Source organism: Macaca thibetana, chromosome 12 (assembly GCF_024542745.1).
Source record: "Macaca thibetana thibetana isolate TM-01 chromosome 12, ASM2454274v1, whole genome shotgun sequence".
NCBI classification, from domain to species: domain Eukaryota; kingdom Metazoa; phylum Chordata; class Mammalia; order Primates; family Cercopithecidae; genus Macaca; species Macaca thibetana.
In genome coordinates this window covers 68,493,489-68,511,102 of record NC_065589.1, presented here as the reverse complement: position 1 = coordinate 68,511,102, position 17,614 = coordinate 68,493,489, and the positions used below count along the sequence as shown (strand labels likewise).

Sequence of the window (17,614 nt, the reverse complement as noted above, 5' to 3'; positions counted from 1 at the left end):
GGAGTGTTAAAAAGCACAGGGCTGGTTATGAAGGAGTAGCTGGTGTTAGACCAACTTCCTTCCAAGAATAACTATGAGATCTGGAGGGAGAAAACCCCTGTTGTTGGAAGACATGGATGAATACCCAAAAGAGTACACAAAAGAGTAGAGATAAGGAGCCTAGATCCTGAAGACTGAGAGAAGACTTTACACATTGAGAAGACCTTGACTTTCTAAATATCACAGTTTCTTAATGCAATTGCCAACTTCTAAGCAGCACGTAGGTAGGATGAGACATGACACTGTGAAATCAAGCAGAAAGTAGCTGCTAGGCGCCCTAAAAGCTAAGCAGAGATTTTTTGCAGTCTCACAAGGCCTTAGGGACAAAAATTTGATTGGAGGGCCAACCAAGAAGGTACCTGGGAAATACCCCTGAGCTTTCAATTGAGATCCCAGAAATGCTACTCCTTAGGAAGAGTAAGAACAAACAAGGGATAGACTAGTCTCAACACTGGATCAAGGTAATCTACGTATATTCTATCTGGTTGCCAGAAGAATATTAAATGCTCTGTGAAAGAAAGTATCACATAGAGCCTCTATAACATTTCCTTCAGTTGGAAAGTATCAGGCATGCTAAGAAATAAGACCAAATGACTGAAAACCAAGAGAAAAAGTAGATGGTAGAATCTGACATGTAGGCTGTCTACACATTAGCTTTATTGGAAACAGACTTTAAAATTACTATTATGTATTCAAAAGAATTAGATGAAAAGATGGAGAATTTCATCAGGGAACTGGAGTCTGTAAAAGACCCAAATGGAAATAATACAACTGAAAAATTATAACTGAAATTAAGAATTCAATAGATTGATTTAACAACAGATTAGGTATAACAGAAGAAAAACATTAGTGAACTGGAAGATCAGTAGAAAAGATTCCAATTCAAACAGAGATAAAAGTTTAGAAAATATAGACAAGGATCTGAGAGGCATATATAGGACTCAGTGAAAAGGTCTCATATACATAAGATTGGAGACTCAACAGGAAAGGAGAGAGAAAACAGGGAAGGGCAAAAGCAATAGTTGAAGGATATTGGCCAAGAATTTCCCCAAACTAATAAAAGTCATCAAGCAACAGCCTCAAGAAGCTCTACAAATCCCAAGAAGGACAAACAAGAGGAACCCACACCTAGGCCCATCATAGTGAGATTTCTGAGCGGGAAAAAAGACAGAGAAAAATCTGAAACACATCCAGGGGAAAAAAAGTATCTTAAAGAAACAAATATAAAGCTGACAGCTAACTTTTCAACAGAAGGGAGGGAATTCTAAAGACTGTAAAATGACAACTTTAAGGTGATGGAGAAAGATAATAACTACTAATTTAGAATTGTATAGCTAGTGAAAATATCCTCTAAAAATAAAGGTGAAATAAAACAGAATTACTAGACAATTGGCACTAAAAGAAATGCTAATGGGCATTCTTCAGGCAGATAGAAGCAAGGTACGCAGTAGTAGATGAAGAGCACCAGAAACAGTAAATACATAGGTAAAACTAAACAAACATTGTTGAAAATAGTAACTTCTTAACCAACAGCCATAGCTGCAGTGCTTAAAGTCTATTGTGCATGGATTTCATGGAGCACTATATTTTCCACAGGATGCTTTTGGCCAGTGACTGAGAGTGGCAGGGAGATAAAGGCAGGCCCATTCTAGGAATACACGGGACTCCTCTAATGGCTAACGTGGATCAAGGACTCCTTGACAGCCTGGCCAGGCTTTTCTTAGATGGCATGGCAGCCTGGGATACTTCTCCAACTTCTCTTCCTTCTCTACTAAACTCAGACTTCAGATTGTATCATAGTCTGATGATTCTCTCAGGCTTTCCAGGTTCCCTCCCCATTTTCTGTCACAGGCATTTCCCCTAAAATATTTGATCCCATGTTGTGGCATCTGCTTCTCAGAAGACCCAGACGAACAGTAGAAATTAAAATGCATTAGAATAGCACAAAAGATAGGCAGTAATTGGAGCTAAGTTATGTATGGGTCCTTCTTACATTAATTGGTAAGTGGTAAAGAACTAATTTAAGGCCAACTGTAGTCAATCAAGAGAAAGTAATAAGATTTTTTAAAGTGTATAAATAATAAGCTGATGGGAGAACTGTAGTAATAAATACTTGATAAGTTAAAAAGAAGACAAGAATGGAGAAAAAGAGACAAAGAATAGATGGAATACATAGAAAACTAATAATAAAATGGTCTACTTAAATCCAAATCATCAGTAACTATGTTATATTTACTGAATTTTTTCAATTAAAGACAAAAGACTAGGCACAGTGGCTCATTCCTGTAATCCTGGCACTTTGGGAAGCTGATGGGGGAGGATTGCTTAAGGCCAGGAGTTCGAGACCAGCCTGGGCAACGTAGCAAGACCCCCATCTCTGCAGAAAAATTTAAAAATTAGCCAGGCATAGGCTGGGTGCAGTGGCTCACACCTGTAATCCCAGCACTTTGGGAGGCCAAGCTGGGGAGGATCACCTGAGGTCAGGAGTTCAAGACCAGCCTGGCCAACATGGTGAAACCCTGTCTCTACCAAAAATACAAAAATTAGTTGGGCATGGTGGCACATGACTGTAGTCCCAGCTACTTGGGAGGCTGAGGCACGAGAATCACTTGAACCCAGGAGACAGAGATTGCAGTGAGCCAAGATCGCACCACTGCACTCTAGCCTCACAGAGCAAGACTCTGTCTCAAAAAAAAAAAAAAAAAAAAATTCTGTAAGGGCAATGGGATTGAATATATTTTTGCATTATTAATTCCTTTTTCTAGGAATTTTTTACCTGTTACAATGGCTTTGAGACTTTGCATATTTATATTAGAAATAAAATACCTTTCTTGTGATAGTGGAATGAATCTAATTGTAGTTGATACAAAGTTTGTTTATAGTCAGTCTCTTAATTTATGTCAAGACTAATAACTCATATATTATCAGTAGAGAAAGCAGTTCATATTTGCAAGGCATCTGTATATGCATATGTATTTGATGATTTTAAAAATTATTTCCCTAGGAAATATAACTTTTGAAACAATGATGGAAATTCTTCGAGATAAACCAAGTGGCATTAATATGGAGGGAGAATTCCTGACCACTGCAAGCATGGTTTCTATTTTACCTCAAGACTCCAGCCTTCCTTGCATTCACTTCTTTACAGGGACTCCTGATCCTGAGAGGTGAACCACAAAATACTATAAACCAGCAAGGGGTCAGGGGATGGAGTAAAGTCATTAGTATGTTAGTAATTTTGTCAGGATAAATTTTTGTTGTACAACTAGGATGATAATTTTTAATATATTTTCTGTTCAGGCTTTAATCTGCAACATCCACATATGCGTAACTGTTCTGTTTTTATGGGGAGGAAATGTGTATAGTTTCTTGTATGCGTTATCCCTACTCCTTCTTCCTACAAATAGATTTAACATTGTCAAGAAAAGAAAGTAGATTTTCTTACTCAGATTTCAGATATGATATTAGATAATTCATAACAGTACAAAGGTTAAATGATGTAGTTGTGCAAGATTTACTTATGCACTCATATCTAGAAAATACATATGAAACTTAAAATATCAATAGTTTCAGTTTAATTATTATTATTATTATTTTGAGACAGAGTCTCACTCTGTCACCCAGATTGGAGTGCAATGGCATGATCTCAGCTCACTGCAACCTCTGCCTCCCAGGTTCAAAAGATTCTCATGCCTCAGCCTCCCTAGTAGCTGGGATTACAGGCGTACACCACCATGCCTGGCTAATTTTTGTGTTTTTCGTAGAGTAGAGACAAGATTTCACCTTGTTGCCCAGGCTGGTCTCCAACTCCTGGCCTCACGTGATCCACCTGCCTTAGTCTCCCAAAGTGTTGGGATTACAGGCATGAGCCACTGCATCCAGTCCAGTTATATTTTAGGTAATACTTTTGTTGACTATCTTGATTTAAGTCACTAGTATCTCACGAAATGCACATTACATTTAGAAATGATTTTATATTCACTATCTCTTAGTGTAGCAGCCTTTCATATTATTAAAAATATCTTCAAGAAAATGGAATAAAACATTTGAGTCTTCCTTTTTTTTTTTTTTTTTTTTTTTTTTTTTTTTACATGAGTCCTTGCTCTGTCGCCCGGGCTAGAATGGAGTGCAGTGGCACAGTCAGCACACTGTAGCCTTGAACTCCTGGGCTCAAGTGATCCTCCCACCTTAGCTTCCCTAGTAGCTGGTACTGCAGGTGCATGCCACCATGCCTGGCTAATTTTTAATTTTTTTGTAGAGATGGGGTCTGGCTATGTTGCCCAAGGCTGTTCTTGAACTCCTGGTCTCAAGAGATTCTCCCACCTTGACCTCTCAAAGTGCTGGGATTACAGGCATACACACTGTGCCCAGCATGTGTCCTCCTTACTGACACTGGCGCTGATGTTCACCCCAAGTCCTAATCCTCAGTCTATAACATTAATGGTTGTTCTTATCCTCCACCTGTGGAATGTGAAGTAGGAAAGACAAACTATTACTTTGCTGACTCTGTTTATGTGCCAGGTCCTCTGTTAGGTTCATGGGAACACAAGACTAAAAAAAGTATGGTTCCCTGCCCCCAAGGAGATCCCGGTGTATCAGAGAAGACAGGCATGGGTATAACTAATGTGACAGGAACCAGTTAGTATGTAACATTAACAGAAACTTCTAATTAGAGAGAATCTTGGAAGACTTAGAATAACACTGAATATTTTTATATATTGACATGATAATTTAATAAAGACTCTTTCTTCTAGATCTGTTTTTAAGCCTTTCATATTCATGCCACATATTTCACAATTATTGGATACCAGTTCACCAACATTTGAACTTGAAGATCTAGTTAAAAAGAAGTCACATGTTAAGCCTGACAGAAGACACCCACTCTACCAAAAACATCAACAGGCATTGGAAGTGGTACATAATAATGAGGTAAGATAGTTTATATTCTTTGTTATATCGTTAAGTATAAAGTTTGATTCAATCCGTATTTTGAACTTTGGAGTATCAGCTTTCCTACCTTCTTATAAAAAATAGGTTTAGGATTAGTTTAGATGCTCAGACTATAGTAGAGCTGTATTATTTTTATCTTTGATTATGAATACATGTATTGTGAATCTTATAGAGAAATTTAGTACATTAAACATAATAACAATAGCTAACATTTGTTGAGCACTTACATAGTACTTTTACAGGGTTTACTTTATCTAATCTTCACAACCACTTTATGAAATGGGTACTATTTTGATTCCCACTTTGCTGATAAAGTGTCTGAGTCTAGGAGAGTTTAAGTAACTTGCTTAGTATATATCCCACACCAAAAGTTACAAAGCCTCCAGAAAGCGGTTGACCTGGTTTCTTAATGTAATGTTCTTAATCATACAGGCCTAGATTAAAATTAATTGAAAGTGACTTAAAACCTCAGAGAATTAAAATAATAATTAGTTTCAGTTTTTAAAAAGTGATACATCCTCATTATTTTAAAATGTAAGCATTATAGAAGAGCAATATATCACTCAAACTCTCTTCTCTAGAAATAAGGATTTATTTTTTTCTGGTATAGATAGATAGGTCATTTTATAATGTCTATACCTATTCAGCTTGCTAAAGAAAAATAAGAGGTAAGAAGGGAATAGAAAGGCTGCCTAAAGCCATCCATCCGTTGACCCCCTGCAATGAAATAAAACATTAACCATCTTAAATCTTTTCTCGTCTGTTTCTACCTCCTGGTTTTTCTTGCCTATAATTTCTTTTACTTTGTCAAGGCATATACATTTACATTCTATTCACACTGAAACGGATTAAATGAATTTTCCTCCAGGTAATAATTTATTTTTGTCTGCAGTGTTGGCATTGTTGCTATGTGTTTTTTTTTTCCCTCACCTATTTCACTTAGGCTCAAAGCAACAAGCTCTGCCAGACTTCCTATTTTTACTTGAAAATTTTTATTTACATTTTTATTTTTAAATAAAAATTCTAAAGCTGTAACTATTTTAGACTTTACTTAAAAATCATAAAATATTGATTGACAACATAGAGTAGTGGAAAGATAATGGAATTTGAGGGAAGAAGAGTGAAAGAGCTGGGTTCTGGTCCTGGCTCTGTAAATAACTTCTTTTGTGTCTTAGGGAGAGTCAATCCTACTGGTAGTTTTAATTTACATTTCTTGATTACTAGTAAGATTGAAACCTTCTCCTATGTCTATTGGTCATGAGTATTTTATTTTAAATTTCTTGTCTATTTTTTCCCTTAGGCTGTTTTTCCATTGATTTTGGGTTATTTTTGTTTTTTTTATTTTTTGCTTTAAATAGGCAAAAATATGTGAATATTAACTGTTTGTAATAAGGCAGAATTTTATTCCAGTTTATTGTTTGACATTTAACTTTTTTGTCAGACAAAAATTTTAAACTTAGTCAATTATATTTATTAGTCTTTTGCTGTAAGGCACCTTGATTTCATGTTTCAAAAGGCCTGCCTCACCTCAGTATAAATATAACTTCTAGCATATATGTGTTTTTTAAAAATTTAGTTCTTTAGTCCATCTGGAATTTACTTTTGTATCTTTCATGAAGTAGGGATTCTAACTCTGTTTTCCAAAAAGGTGACTAATTATTCCAATACCATTTATAGACAAAACCCATTTTTTTCTCACTAATATGAAATGTAGTGTTTCCTCAGATGAAAACTGCATAGAATTTCATATTGAAGTCCATGTTAAGGTTATTTGTTTTGTAGAGTTCTGCCCCATAATGGTTCAAATTTTAAAAATTATGCTCACAGGCCAGGTGCAGTGGCTTACGCCTGTAATCCCAGCACTTTGGGAGGCCAGGGCGGGTAGATCAGCTTAGGTCAGGAGTTTGATACCAGCCTAACCAACATGACGAAACCCCCTCTCTACTAAAAATACAAAAATTAGCCGGACATGGTGGCGGGCGCCTGTAATCCCAACTACTCAGGAGGCTGAGGCAGGAGAATCGCTTGGACCTGGGAGGTGGAGGTTGCAGTGAGCTGAGAGTGTGCCATTGCACGTTAGCCTGGGCAACAGAGTGAGAGTCCATCTCAAAAAAAAAAAAAAAAAAAAAAAGTATGCTCACTTTCTAGTGACTTTATTTATTTATTTATTTATTTATTTTGAGACGGAGTCTCAGTCTGTCGTCCAGGCTGGAGTGCAGTGGTGTGATCTCGGCTCGCTGCAACCTCTGCCTCCCAGGTTCAAGCGATTCTCCTGCCTCAGCTTTCCGAGTAGCTGGGACTACAGGCATGCGCCACCACGCCCAGCTAATTTTTGTATTTTTAATAGAGACGGGGTTTTACCATATTGGCGGCTGGTCTCGAACTCCTGACCTCATGATCCACCCGCCTTGGCCTCCCAAAGTGCTGGGATTACAGGCTTGAGCCACGGTGCCTGGCCAAGTTTTTTCTTACATACTTTTTCTCTAAATAAGTACCTTATAACTGATAATGGTGATTCATCAACAATTTAGAAATTACTTTCTGTAAGAATCATGGACCTTTTTTCTCCCTTTATTGAAATAAAGATGAAGTAATAGAGGAAATGTCTTCTTTTAGTTGATTTTTTCCTGAACATTACTGTTCTGTTTTATTAATCTGATAATACTGGTTTTAAACGTAAAAGATCTAAATTGATAAAAATATTTCAGCCTCAGTTTTCAGCAGCCTTCCACATAGACAGTTCATATGAGATTTTCTGTTGTCTTGTTGTCTTTTATGTTTTTTACTTATAAACTACTCTCATAATTGTTTTTGTCTTTTCTACTAAAAATAACTTGGTATTCATGCATTAACTCAATCTAGAGCAATGATTTTCCCAAAGAATTTCATTCTTTCTGTCTCCAAAGAACAAAAAGGGAACCAAACCACAATTAGATGCCAGAATGAACAATCCTTATCTGTAGAGGTGGGTTGAATTTGGTTAGATTTATGTGTATGTGTATATGTATTTATCTTTATATTTTTAATTGTTTAGGAAAAAGCCAAAATAATGTTGGACAACATGAGGAAACTGGAGAAAGAACTATTCAGAGAGATGGAATCAATCCTTCAAAACAAGCATCTTGATGTGGAGAAAATTGTTAATCTCTTTCCTCAGTGTACAAAAGATGAAATTCAAATTTATCAGTCAAATGTTAGTTCTTAGTGATCATATGGTCAGCTAATATTAGTTCTTAGTGATCAGTGGTCAGCAATCTTCAAAGTCAGAATCCATCACCTTGGTAAATTATATAAACCTAATTTGAGCAGATCTGATTATTCTTGGATAGTATTCAAGTGATATCTTGACTATTAAACTACATACAGTGTTGCTGAAATACTCAGAAAGAAAACAGCATTGGAATTGGATTCATGTATCGTGGGATACAGGTGTTATTTCAGGTGATGTACTTGCATATTTTCTTTAGCCATAGTAACTTTTTGTCACAATAACTAAGTATTCAATTATATATAAAGAATGAAACATTAGAATGATACATGGATTTATATTTATTATAATTATGTAGTACCGTCAAATCATTTTGTCTGTTACATCAAGAAAGTAGATTTTTCTTTAGTCATGAAAAATATCTCAAGTGGTAAGTTGTTTGTGCTTAAGGCAAATATTAACCAGCTCTAACAAGAAAAATGTCTAGATTTACACATTGTCAATACAGTATATTAGTTCTGCAAATGTACTTTTGGTAAACTCAAACATGCTCTTTGTCAAGACTTGGCTAACCAGTGAGCTTGTAGCTCTGATTGTCTAGCATTTTTAGGGTCATTCTCCTTAATAGGCTTTTACGTTAATAAGATATATTTTTAGAAGAGCTTCTTTGGGAGATTAGAGAATAAGATAAAAGAACTAAAACCTTAGGATATACTGTTTCTGGGTCTGAAATCTCTCTCATTGTTTACTTCTGTTTACTCAGTGAAAACAGAAACAAGAATGAGGTAGTGGCAATGAAATAGAATTATTAGTATATTATGAACATTATAACATTTTGAACACTATATTGCATTATATATTATGAACTTTATACATGAGTAATATCTTCCTAAAGTTTATAAAACTTTATGTTTAGGTTACATAAAGATTACCAAGACTCAAAATTGCAAATATAAACAAAAGAAAAATCCAACTGAAAATAACACGAAGTATTTTTGAGTTTCTAGAATGTCCATTTTGGTATTTGGTTACATTATCATATTTACTAGTCACTATCAGCACAATTAGGTTAATAAAGAAGTGGGTCATTATATTTTAAGTGTTCAGGAAGTTATGTGTTCAAAGTTCTCTCATAAATACCATCATCTGCCTGATACTGCTCTTGTCTAATACAGGGTTGACATTACAAAAGAAAAGATGTCTGACTCAAGTACTCAGTTGATTCTGTTTGCTTTAAGTTTGGTTCAGTGATAGGCTGTCTTCTAACCCCTATACTCCTCTTCTCTCCTTTAATAGATGAGGAAACTAAGGGCAAACAGTTCATTACACTTACGGGAATCTTATTTCCTTCTCTAGGGGCAGCATGTTTTCACCTTCTGCTTTGCTGCCACCTTAGACTAAACTAGCACCATCTTTAGCTAGACCATTGCATTAACTGTTCTCCTACACCCATTTTTATTCTTTATTTCTACCCACATGAGTCACTACGGCCAATCTATTACAAATTTAAATCTGATTATGAATTCCCCTCCTAAAACTCTTTTTTAAAAGAGACTTTATTTTTTGGAGCAGTTTTAGGTTCACAGCAAAATTGAACAGAAAGTACAGAGTTCCAATATAGCCCCTATCAGCACACATGCATAGCCTCCCCCACTATCAACATCCCAGCCCCAGAATGGTACATTTGTTACAATCGATGGCCCTACACTGAAACATTATCACCCAAAGTCCATAGTTCAAGTTAGAGATCACTCTTGATGTAGTACATCCTATGGCCCTTGATAATTATAAAATGACATGTATCCACCATCATAGTATTATACAAAATAGTTTCACTGCCCTAAAAATCTTGTGTTCTGCCTATTTATCCCACCGTCCCTCCAACTCCTGACAACCACTGATCTTTTTACTATTTCCATAGTTTTGCCTTTTCCGTATGTCATATCATTGGAATCATATAGTATGTGACCTCGTAAGATCGTCTTCTTGAACTTACTTAGTAATATCCATTTAAGGTTCCTCTATGTCCTTTCATGACTTGATAGTTCATTTCTTTTAGTGCTAAATAATATTCCATTGTCTGAATATACTACTACTGAAGGCCATCTTGATTGCTTCCAAGTTTTGAAAATTGTGAATAAACCTACTGTAGACATCCATGTGAAGATTTCTGTGTGGACATGTTTTCAACTAATTTTATGTAAATACTAAGGAGCACAATTGCTGGATCATGTGGTAAGAGTATGTTTAGTTTTCTAAGAAACTGCCAAACTGTCTTCCAGTGGCTATCATTTTGCATCCCTATCAGCAAATAAGAGCTTCTGTTGCCCTGTATTCTTGTCAGCATTTATTGTTGTCAGCATTTTGGATTTTGGCCATTCTAATAGAGTGTAATGGTATCTTGTTTTAATTTACAATTCCCTGATGATATATGGTGTTGGACATCTTTTCACATGCTTTTATCTGTTTATTTTCCTTGGTGAGTTGTCTGTTCAGATCTTTTGCCCATTGTTTACTTAGGTTGTTTCTTTTCTTATTTTTGAGTCTAAAACGTTTTTTTTTTTTTTGAGACAAAGTCTCCCTCTTGTCCCCCAGGCTGGAGTGCGATGTCCCAATCTCAGCTCACTGCAACTTCCGCCTCCTGGGTTCAAGTGATTCTCCTGCCTCAGCCCCCTGAGTAGCTGGGATTAGAGGCACCTGTCACCACACCCAGCTAATTTTTGTGTTTTTTAGTAGAGATGAGGTTTCACCAGGTTGGCCAGGCTGGTCTAGAACTCCTGACCTCAGGTGATCCACCTGCCTCGGCCTCCCAAAGTGCTGGGATTATAGGCGTGAGCCACTGTGCCTGGCCTAAACCTCTTTAAATACCAAAAAGATCCCACTGATCTGCCTCATCTATGTCTTACTACACCTTCGACCATTGCTTTTTAGGTTTCTACTATGCTACTCTTTCATGTCCTTGAATGTGCCTTCCTCATGGCCATATTGTCTGCTTGCACTATTCATTCCATGTGCTCCCTTTTATATAAGTAATACTTGACATCCTTTAGAGTTTTGCTAAAACATGACTTCCTCAGGGGAGTTTTCTTCACACCAGAAGGTCTCTCTTACATACTCTTGGAGGCACACGTGATCCTGGTCACAGGTCAATCATGTTTAACATCTGTTTTTCACAGAATAGAAGCTCCATGAGGATAGGAATCATATTTGTTCCCACTGTTGTGTGCTCAGTGTTCAGATTGTGTCTGGCACATGCTAAATGTTCGATACATATTTGTTAAATGAACATTCAAGTACTGATGGGAAGAATTTACACAGCCCTCTTCTCTGCCTATAGAAAATGTAAAGTTGAAGAAACTAGCTAGACAATCTATCTGCCCAACTTGATATCCTTTGGTAAGTTTCAGGTCAACCTGTCACCTCTTAGATACTGTGTATTATTTACCATTACTTAATAAGCCAGGGGAATAATATGAGTATTCTAGAGAAGACTATTTTGTTTGATCTTTGATGAAAACACCAGTTTATATATGTTAATCATGAACCAAAAGTTTTGCTTTAGAAATAACTAGTAGCCTAGTTAGTTAATTCAACCTCATTAGTTAATTCAACCTTTTGTCATACCAGTTGCAGAAATTTATAATCTCATCTTTTCTTAAAGAATGGTGATAACATTTATGATCCTGAACTTTTTTCCAGCCATCATTCATGACAGGACTACCTATGTCCAGTGGCCTAAAACAATTTAATATTTTACATGATGAGATATGAAGGGGCAAACACTAAGAGCTGTATTCCGCTGCATAACAAACATATAAAACACTAGTTTCACATTTTTCTTGCTTTAGAAATGTACTGACCATTAATCATTGTTCTCAAAATGCCAAATACACTTTGTCTTAGTCTAAAAATATTGAAAGCTAAGCACAAGCTAGGCATGGAGTTACTCATTGAGAGTTAAGAAAACAACTATGCTGAAGAAAAAGAGATAGGTTTTGAGCAAAATTGTATCATCTTTTTTCTAGCTGTCACTCTACATATTGGAAATGATGAAATATATGAAAAGGACTCTAATGTTATATTGACTCATTCATAAAAGTGTGTATAGAATGCGCAATTGGGAAACCCTGTTTGCAGAGCCCAGAGTCATGAAGAATAGAACTCAGGAAACCCATTTAAGAAAACAGTGAGAATGTATAAAAGACCTCTATGATGGCTTCTGCATTATTCAGATTACTCAAAGAAAAGATGTCAGCAATGCAAGTTAAAATAGGTATTTTATTGAGAAATTTGCTTTGTCAGTGAGAAAGTAACAAATATTTTCATTTAATAAAATTAGCATATTTTTAATTCTAAAAATGTCTCTTAAAAGCCTGTATTATCTGAAACTGCAGATCATTCTGATCCAGGGTTTTCTTTTAGTGTCTCCCATGGAAAAAGAAGTAGCAGATTCCATTCGTGCAAATAACAGAAGATAAGTAGTATGACTTGTTCACAAATTTTCCACTCAAGTTTCAGTTGTCTGCATGCATGTGAATTAACATCTTTATTTCTGTAACTAGAAAAATCTCCTGGTAACAGCAGTGGGGCTTTAGGCTTACCCCTGAGCATTCAGAGTCATAATATGGTCATATTAAAAAAGGGAAGTTCTGCAGCAAGACAGAACTTAAAAACATCCCCATTCTCTGATCACAACTTAAAATTGGTACAGGTTAATAGTACACTAAAGTATAATTTATTTGTTATTAATAAATATACTAGGCTTCCATGCAGGTTTTTGTTTTTTGTTTTTTTTTTCTTTTTTTCTCTGAGACGGAGTCTCACTGTGACGCCCAGGCTGGAGTCGGCTCACTGCAAGCTCTGCCTCCCGGATTCATGCCATTCTCCTGCCTCAGCCTCCCAAGTAGCTGGGACTATAGGCACCCGCCACGATGCCTGGCTAATTTTTTGTATTTTTAGTAGAGACGGGATTTCACCATGTTAACCCGGATGGGCTCGATCTCCTGACCTCGTGATTCGCCAGCCTCAAGCTCCCAAAGTTCTGGGATTACAGGCATGAGCCACTGCGCCTGGCCCCCATGCAGGTTTTTAAAAAATTGTTTATTTGTTTCATTAAAAGGACAATGACTCTAACCCTATAAATTATTTTATAAATAACTTTTACATATGAGACACTACAAGTATAATTAAATAAATATCTGAAACATGTTTAAAATAAGTTAAACCAGTACTGAAACTGACACCTAATAATTAAGATGCTCAACGGTCATCTAAATAGATCTCTTTAATTTACTGAAGATAAAGCTTATCTGAAGATGCTATGGTCTAAATGTCTGTGTCCTCCCAGAATTCATACGTTGAAACCTAATCCTCAATCATGTTTAACATCTGTTTTTCACAGGAGAATAGAAGCTCCATGAGGATAGGAATCATATTTGTTCCCACTGTTGTGTGCTCAGTGTTCAGATTGTGTCTGGAACATGGTAGATGTTCAATAAATATTTGTTAAATGAACATTCAAGTACTGATGGGGAGAATTTACACAGCCCCCCTTCTCTGCCTGTAGAAATGTAAAGTTGAAGACACATCCTCAATGTGTTAGTATTAGGGGGTAGGGCCTTTAAGAGGTTATTAGGTCATGAGGGTGGAGCCCTATTGAGTGGAATTAATGCCCTTATAAGGGGCCGATGAGACCAGTTCTTCCCATCTACTATGTGGTGACACAGCAAGAAGGTACCATCTATGAGCCAGAAATTTGGCCCTTACCAGACACCAGCTATGTTAGTGCCTTAATCTTGGACTTCACAACCTCCAAAACTGTGAGAAATGAGTTTCTGTTGTTTATAAGCTATCCAGTTTATAATATTTTGTTATAGTAGCTGAAATAATAGACTGAGAAGGCAACATTTAGTGATTTTAAAAATTATATATGTTTATAATGGACACTTTAAAAAAACTAAATTCTAAATGTAATCTTTAGTTTTTTTTTTTTTTTTTTTTGAGACAGAGTCTCACTCTGTCACCCAGGCTAGAGTGCAGTGGCACAATCTCAGCTCACTGCAACCCCTACCTCCTGGTTTCAAGCAATTCTCCTGCCTCAGCCTCCCAAGTAGCTGGGATTACAGGCACATGCCACCACACCTGGCTAATTTTGTTTGTTTGTTTTTAGTAGAGACAGGATTTCACTAGGTTGGCCAGGCTGGTCTCGAACTCCTGGCCTAAGCAATTCACCTGCCTCAGCCTCCCAAAGTGATGGGATTACAGGTGTGAGCCACCACCATGCCCAGCCTAGGTTCAGAATTTTTAAATATTGGCTTGAACTATATAGTTTTTATTTTTTTTAACTTTAGGGAATAAAGTAAAAGGGTTATCCTGCATTATGATGCTTTGTTCAAATACAGAAATGATACATTATATGGCAATATTTTCAAGTTCAAATTAATCTGTTCAAATTAGTATTTGTAGCATAAAAGTTAAAGATCAGATTGTACTTCTGCAGAAGGACTGTGGAGATAATAATACATATGGAGGTTTTTATTCCTTAATGGCATAGATTAGTAATTTGGGTAGAAAAGAAAAGACAAACTTAAAAAAAATAGTGCCTCTACGTTTTTTTGCTTGTTTTTTTGTTTTTTTTGTTTTTGAGACTGAGTCTCGCTCTGTCACCCAGGCTGAAGTGCAGTGATGTGATCTTGGCTTACTGCAACCTCCGCCTCCCAGGCTCCAGGGGTACTCCCACCTCAGTCTCCCAAGTAGCTGGGACTACAGGCATGTGCTACCACACCTTGCTATTCTTTTTTTTTTTTTTCTTCCCTTTTTTTTAGTAGAGACCGGGTTTTACCATGTTGCTCAGGCTGGTCTCAAACTCCTGACCTCAAGCTATCTGCCCACCTCAGCCTCCCAAAGTGCTGGGATTACAGGCGTGAGCCACTATGCCTGGACCTCTAGTTTTTAAATGAGTACTATTTGTCAAGGAAATGGAAAAAAGAAAAAAACCTCTTATTAGAATCATTAAAATTCTTTTTCAAGAGGTGCTATCAAAAATTGTAAAGTTGTCATAATTTAAGGTGTATTTCCTGCCAGCAATATACTTGCCAAATTTGATAATTTAAAGGAACAGTTAATAGGATGTTAATTTTGAAATTATAGTAAACAGTTGCAGAAAGCAATGATTATATAATGTTGGCATATTCATATTATTTATAGTATGGCTGACCCTCCATATGCACAGGTTCCACATCCACAGATTCAGTCAACTGCAGATAAAAAATGTAATTAGGCTTACAATGGTTGCATCTGTAGTAAACATGTACAGACTGTTTTTCTTGTTATTTTTCCCTAAACAATACAGTATAACAACTATTTACATAGCATTTACATTGTATTAGGCATTATAAGTATCTAAAGATGATTAAAGTATATGGGAGAATGTGCATAGGTTATATGCAAATACTACACCATTTTATTTATTTATTATTTATTTATTTATTTTGAGACAGAGTCTCGCTCTGTTGCTCAGGCTGGAGTGCAGTGGCACGATCTTGGCTCACAGCAACCTCTGCCTCCCAGATTCAAGCGATTCTCCTGCCTCAGCCTCCTAAGTAGCTGATTACAGGCACCTGCCACCACGCCCAACTAATTTTTTGTATTTTTCAGGAGAGAGGCATTTCGCCATGTTGGCCTGGCTGGTCTTGAACTACTGACCTCAGGTGATCCACCTGCCTTGGCCTCCCAAAGTACTGGGATTACAGGCATGAGCCACCACGCCCGGCCTACACCATTCTATATAAGGGACTTGAGTATTCTCAGATTTTGGGATCTTCAGGAGTCCTGGAACCACTCCCCTTGGATACCGAAGGATGACTATATTATATTCATTATCAGAACTTTAATTTGGTTTTCTTTTTTTCCTAAGTGAGCTTCCTATGTGTTTTACATACATGTAAAATCACAGACCCTGAGCATGTAGTGGGAACACATCTTGTCACATTTTACAGAAGAGACAACTGAGGCTCACAGAGGTTGCCTCTGTTAACTTGCCCAAGGTCACCCAGCTAAAAACTAATGAATATGGGGCTAGAATATGATTCCATGTAGGGTTCTCCCCTTCATAATTTAGGTCTTAGGGGAATGTGAGGGTGAGGACAAATGCTCAATTTCTTTATATCTTTCCTGTTGGAGAGTGTTTGCATTAATAGCAGGAGGACTCTGTTCAGGACTCCTTTGAAGAAATCTGTAAAACAAGTACTCATCCCGGAATTCATACTCGTTGGTAATATGTTGGATGACTCCCCCTTGTACCAGCCTGTCTCCGTATATCACAGCTTCACCACGGTCAGAGGCAAGGCCGACTTCAATTAGCCAGTTCACCAGGTCACAGCCGCAGAAAGTTCCAGCAGAAGTTGTTGCACCACACCTGTGTCAAAGGAATGATTCACCCATATGTTCTGTAAATCTGGTATCAGCACTGCATGATAGAGGACAAGCAAGAAAAAATAGAAGGAAACAGGGAAAGACAGCGTGATAGTTAAAAGCATGGCAGGAAGGAAACTGTTCTGAATTGAAAGGGTTTGTTAACTCTCCTGAACCTAGAAAGACCCACTGGAGAAAAAGAAAATATGCCAGTAACACTTGTGAAAACAGAAATGCTTAAACAATACCAAAAGAAGTCATGGATAATATAAATGCACTTACAAAGAAATACTCTTTTTATGGTAGCCTGTTATCAGATCTGTCCTGTAATAGCTAAATATGATATATTTTATAATTTATACTTTTAGTTATACTAAGTAATTTGTTTCAGGAACACTACAAATTTTTCACAAGCTCTTAAGAAGTGATTATTTTCACTAAACTATTCAAACTTTATTTTTAGCTCCATATACATCATGTATACATATGCACTCCATACATCATAGTGCCCCACAAATAGCCTTTCTTCTTGCCCTCAGCAGGCAAGACAATCCTACTGATATGTTTGTCAGAAATGTGCTTCAATAGGAAGCAAGGAAAGAGTAAGTGAGATCTAACTGGCTACAAATCTAAGATTTTAAAAATGTGCTTTGTGAATCTACTTCTTGAGTATTTAAAAATCTGTCTTCCTGATGCAAATATGGGATGTCTTAAGTATGTACAAATAAACAAAGGATAGAGAGATACAGGGGAAAAATCCAATTACATGAGAGCTGTACATTTCACACAAATGCACCATAGCTAGACAACATGAATCTGTCCACAAGCATCATTCAGGCTACAAAACCTAAAGTGCTTGACATGGGAAATGGTGGATGAAGATCAATGTGAAAGGAGAAATAGGTGACAAAACAAATTTAAAAACATTTCACCATAAATGAATATTCATGAGAGTTTATATAAGAATTAGAAAAAAAGGTTAATACTCATGAAAAGTTTTCTCAA

At 36.6% G+C, this 17,614-nt stretch overlaps 2 protein-coding genes across 6 annotated transcripts in view; one reads left to right on the top strand and one right to left on the bottom strand.

Annotated features, from left to right (window-relative positions):
- Positions 1-12,556, top strand: part of SCRN3 (secernin 3) — a 31,113-nt gene extending 18,557 nt beyond the window's left edge. For 2 of the 4 annotated variants that reach the window (XM_050751795.1, XM_050751797.1), the window contains 3 exons: positions 3,044-3,206; positions 4,794-4,968; positions 8,024-8,523. In XM_050751795.1, coding sequence (XP_050607752.1) covers positions 3,044-3,206; positions 4,794-4,968; positions 8,024-8,194 — 509 coding nt within the window. In that variant the 3' untranslated portion in view covers positions 8,195-8,523. Of the gene's footprint in view, positions 1-3,043; positions 3,207-3,803; positions 3,938-4,793; positions 4,969-8,023; positions 8,524-10,256 lie in introns of those variants that run through there. The other 2 variants (XR_007718280.1, XM_050751796.1) reach the window with 2 other exon arrangements.
- The window catches only part of GPR155 (G protein-coupled receptor 155), a 52,837-nt gene continuing 47,678 nt past the window's right edge, over positions 12,456-17,614 (bottom strand). For both annotated transcript variants that reach the window (XM_050751768.1, XM_050751770.1), the window contains one exon: positions 12,456-16,613. In XM_050751768.1, coding sequence (XP_050607725.1) covers positions 16,313-16,613 — 301 coding nt within the window. In that variant the 3' untranslated portion in view covers positions 12,456-16,312. The remainder of the gene's footprint in view (positions 16,614-17,614) is intronic.